The 4,962-nt window shown below is 37.0% G+C and overlaps 1 protein-coding gene across 1 annotated transcript in view; it reads right to left on the bottom strand.

The window, feature by feature from the left end:
- Positions 1–688, bottom strand: part of LOC104979975 (olfactory receptor 7E24-like) — a 15,661-nt gene extending 14,973 nt beyond the window's left edge. Inside the window, exon 1 of the mRNA XM_010828513.1 lies at positions 683–688. Coding sequence (XP_010826815.1) covers positions 683–688 — 6 coding nt within the window. The remainder of the gene's footprint in view (positions 1–682) is intronic.
- Between the last annotated feature and the right edge of the window lie 4,274 nt (positions 689–4,962).

Below are 4,962 nucleotides of genomic sequence, written 5' to 3'. Positions count from 1 at the left end.
AATCAGTTCTAATGAGGTGGATGAAACTGGAGCTATTATACAGAGTGAAGTAAGCCAGAAAGAACAACACCAATACAGTATACTAACGCATATATGTGGAATTTAGAAAGATGGTAACAATAACCCTGTGTACGAGACAGCAAAAGAGACACTGATGTATAGATCAGTCTTATGGACTCTGTTGGAGAGGGAGCAGGTGGGGAGATTTGGGAGAATGGCACTGAAACATGTATAATATCATGTATGAAACGAGTCGCCAGTCCAGGTTCGATACACGATGCTGGATGCTCGGGGCTGGTGCACTGGGACGACCCAGAGGGAGGGTATGTGGAGGGAGGAGGGAGGAGGGTTCAGGATGGGGAACTCAGGTATACCTGTGGCGGATTCATTTAGATATTTGGCAAAACTAATACAATATTGTAAAGTTTAAAAATAAAATAAAATAAAAAATAAATAAAATTTAAAAAAATAAAATAATATCATAAGCACAAGGGAACGAATATATGTCTTAAAGCTTTCGAGTTCATTTTATTAGCACGTACTCTGAAGTGCAGTTGCTGGGTCCTGTGGTAGTTCTATTTCAGTTCATTGCAGTTTTTTTCTTTTTTAGGCCACCTCCATTCTGTTTTTCTAGTGTCTATAAATATTCATTCCCACCAACCAAGTACAAAGATTCACTTACCTCCATATCCTCAGCAACATTTGTGCTTTTTTAAAATATAATACCCATCCTAACAGATATAAGATGATATTTAATTTACATTTGTCCTTGCATGTCTTCATATTAACTGATGTTGAGTGCCTTTTACCTGGTGATCTTGTTCTCCTGATCATAAACTCTCTTATTTGTAGTTGAAGAGTTTCAGGGGAGGTTTCACAGTCAGGTCAGAACTCAACCTACTTATCGCGACGCAACAAATTTCCATGTCAATCCTTCCTGATTCAGGGATTGCAATTCTTACACTTCTGCCTTTAAAAGGTAATTCTGGTTCATTATTTTGGTATTCAAACTATAATTTATTTGTGTAAAAGATCAAAATAGAATAATGAAAACACATCTGGGCAGTTTCGTTATCCATGAAATTATTATAGTAATTGAACCTACCTAATAGGACTATTGCAAGAACTTTTAAAGAAAAATCATTAATGTTGCTTAGACCAGTGGTTTTCAGGTCCAGTTGATCTATTATTTATATGTGCATATTTAAAAAATACTCAGTTACCCCAGCCTCAGTCTAGAACCAGTTCCAGGATGTCTACATGTGAATTTCTTGGTCTCCCTTCTGTGAAGCTGGGCTTGATAAACACCACCTTAGAATACTGCACAACACTGAGAAGAAGGTCCATGACTATTATATCTATTAATACTATCATGAATACTTCACCTACTTTGAAAATATGGACATTAATAATATTTGCTTCAGATGTCACATATTATAAAAATTTAAAACATTGAAATTTTCATGGCATCTCAGTTCAATCCCATCTTCTCCATGCATATCCCTGAAAGCAACCAGTGCTGTGAGGTTGATGGATTTGTTTCCTTGTAAATGTTTCCATAATGTCAGTATTCATTTATGTATCCAAAACCAGCTTTCATAAAATCTTCTCTAAACAGAATACTATCCATATTGCCCCTGAAATGCACTTCTTTACATGACATTTTGGTTCCATCTCTCTGTAAAATACATACAACTACCTCATTTTCCTGACACACATTTTTGCATAAGGAAAGACAACATTTCATCAGTTCATAAATTTACATTTATAGAAAGCAATATAAATTTAACAAATGTAAAATATATCTTTGACATATGTATTAAAGGCAATAATACATACTTTAATATAGTTTATATATAAAGTGAATATTTAATTTATATTATATGTATTATATTTTTATTCATATCAGTTCTGCTAACAACAATCCTATGAAAATTTTTGTACCTCTCTCTATATCAAACAGATGAAGATTTGTATGTAATATGTGAGTGGTAATTAGTCGTTCAAGTTCTAATAATTGATTCATAATCAGTTTTACTAATTAATATTAGTAATTACTAATATTTGTTTCAATGAAAAAATCATTCTTGACAACTGCACTGTCTTTTAATAAGGTATCTTTTGAAAAGATCTTTGAAGTGTGTCTTGTGATAATTTCACATTAGCTGCACATTTTCATCTTATATAAGAAATCTTCTCAACCTTAGATTTCAAAACTGGACAGCAAAATGCATGGCTAATCATTGAAAACCCTATAATCCTCCATTTTAGGGTCATTATGGCCTCTGTAAACTGCTGTGTCACTTTCATAATTCACAGATACACCCCTTGAACCAAAAGAAGATGAAACCGTTTATCTTCCCTGTCACTTCTGGGACCCAAGTAGATTTGAGAAGAAAGTCTTACTAGGTACAGTGGAGGTGACTGAGAACTTTTGTAAGAATGAGCAGACCAGGGTTTGAGTCCTGGGTCTTTCACCCCCTGTAAGTGGAGTATGCGCAAATCTCTCCACTCTCTGTGTTTCTGTTCCTTCCTGGAAATTCAGTCCAATATTTGCCTCTACAGTGTATATCACACCTAAAGGGAAGTGTGGAACTTAATAAATAATCAATCATTTGTATAAAGAATTTCAATCATTATTGGGAGATCATACTCATTAATAAAATAAACTCCCCCCAGTTTAATGACCTTTCATGGGCTCCAAAGCAAAGAGATCAAAGCCTTTCCTGTCTCAAAGCTGGAGTATAGAAAACACAAAATCCTAAAATACATCTTGGCTCATGCATCAAGATGTGCATGTCCTCTTCTTTTCGGACTCTTTTTTCCCATATGTTCATGAAAATTTCTTCAATGACTTCTCAGAGATTGAATGCTGTAGAGGCTATTGAATAGAAAATGATAGGTCCCAAAGAAAGCCCTAGGATACAGGAAAAAACAAGCAATGTTTTAACTTGTCTCTCGTCCTATGGGACATTCTGAAAAGGATGAAAACACTAGCGTGAATGGTCCACTGTGTGGAAGCTATATTGCCAACACACTGTTTCAATGAAAACTGGAAGGGTTTATTCAGCACTAAAATGGGTTTTTCACCTTTGTTGCCTCCACTGTGCTACCAAGATATAGGCTCTGAGGAATCAGAAATAAATAAGCCTCAGTCATTTCTCTTCATTATGAAGAATGTACTTGTACCAACAAAAATCACAATAAACTAAACAATAAAATAAGCAAAAATCTCCTGTCAGGGATGTGAGGAAACCATAGCATAAGATGAAGAGACAATTAAATCTGATGACAGGAGAATTAGCCTTATCATTATTAGTAACAAAATATAAAAAATGTATTTTTCCTTTTCTTCATCCATCATATAGTTATTGCACAGAGGACTACCATTATTTGTTTAGTCCTAATTCAGTGGGTTTGTATCAATGAGGAATCAAGTCTGTTGACAATCCTAAGTCTCACAGATTCTAAGAAATTTCCCTATAACACACTAAGAATTAGTGGAGCATAAAAGATTCAAAATAAAGTTTTTCTTCTCTGAGTCTCATACCCAAAATTTCACTGTTTTCAGACTTTCTGAAAGTTTTCAGCAAAAGTACAGAGATATAGCAATATATACATCTGGAGTATATTATTTTAAACTGTTTTCATTTACCTGAGTAGGAATGGACCACAAGACTCTGATTTTGTATCTGCTTTCATGACTGAGTCAGCTGATCATCAGTGCAGAGGAAAAAGTGGACAGATGAAGTGAAATCCAGAAACAATGTCAACAGAGAGATCTACCCTGGAGTATCAGGTGGCAATCATTTCTCTGGTCTTTGCCTGTGATCTCATATGTTCTTCCTAAAGCTGACACAGCAATAGCTACCTACTGCTCTCCACTGTACCCTCCAGAAAACTCCAAGGGGAAGGGCACAGTGAGCAGGGAATCTCTGCCGGGACTGACAAGGAAGTGGCACGATGGTTTGAGGTGGCAGAGGGACTTCCCTACCTTGCATCTGCAGTCAGTCTGTCTAAAATCATTGGCTTCAAACTTGGTTTTAACATTGTCTAACTCATGGTCTGGTTGCTGTTGTTTAGTCCTTAAGTTGCATCTGACTGTTTGAGACCCCATGAATCGTAGCCTACCAGTCTCCTCTGTCCATGGGATTTCCCAGGCAAGAATACTGGAGTGGGTTGCCATTTCCTTCTCCAGGGAATCTTCTTGACCCATGATTTGAACCCACATCTCCTGCATAGGCAGGCAGGTTCTTTACCACTAAGCCACCAGGAAAACCCCTTGAACTGGTACATGTTACATAAAATATTTCACTTCTCTATTCTAATTAAAATAATAGTAATGTGTGTACATAAATTGGGGAGAAATTATGCAGATGTACTCAAGCAATAAATATAAAACAATTCCAAACCCATGCAGATTGTTCCCAAACTCCCTTCATCATCATTATCTCCCTCAGCACTTACTGGGCTGGGCTGCATCTCTGCCGGAACATGACCAAGGAGCACAGACTCACTGCCTCTCTCCTGCCTAGTGTGTGATGAAGTCTCAGGGTCCCTCCTCAGGACGGACAGGAAGACAGACTCAGGCTGAACATTCTGTTGTAGGTTCCTACAAAGGATGGAGATAGAGGTGTAGATTCACAACATGAGAACAGGCAAAGAAAAGAGCTGGAGGCACTGGCCAATTATTTACAAGGATATGACCTTAGGGCTCAATGCATAAAGCTCATCATTAGCTAGTTAGTCTATATTATTCCAATCTCTGGGGACTTGTTAATATTAATAGACCAGGAAAGGAGAAAAGTGAATGTCCTAGGATGAGTCTGGGTCCCTCTTCTCCTCAGGAGGAAATTTCCTGTACTCTTGCTCCTTACTTCCAAGTCACAGGATCTTAACATAAAGTCCGATTTTTTCTCATTTTGCCACTCAGTGTGTGGTTTTGAGAGCTGAAAATCCATG

This window comes from Bison bison, unplaced genomic scaffold (genome assembly GCF_000754665.1).
Source record: "Bison bison bison isolate TAMUID 2011002044 unplaced genomic scaffold, Bison_UMD1.0 scf7180017864492, whole genome shotgun sequence".
Lineage (NCBI taxonomy): Eukaryota > Metazoa > Chordata > Mammalia > Artiodactyla > Bovidae > Bison > Bison bison.
The sequence above is the reverse complement of the archived record's forward strand: the minus strand, read 5'-3'. Positions and strand labels throughout refer to the sequence as shown.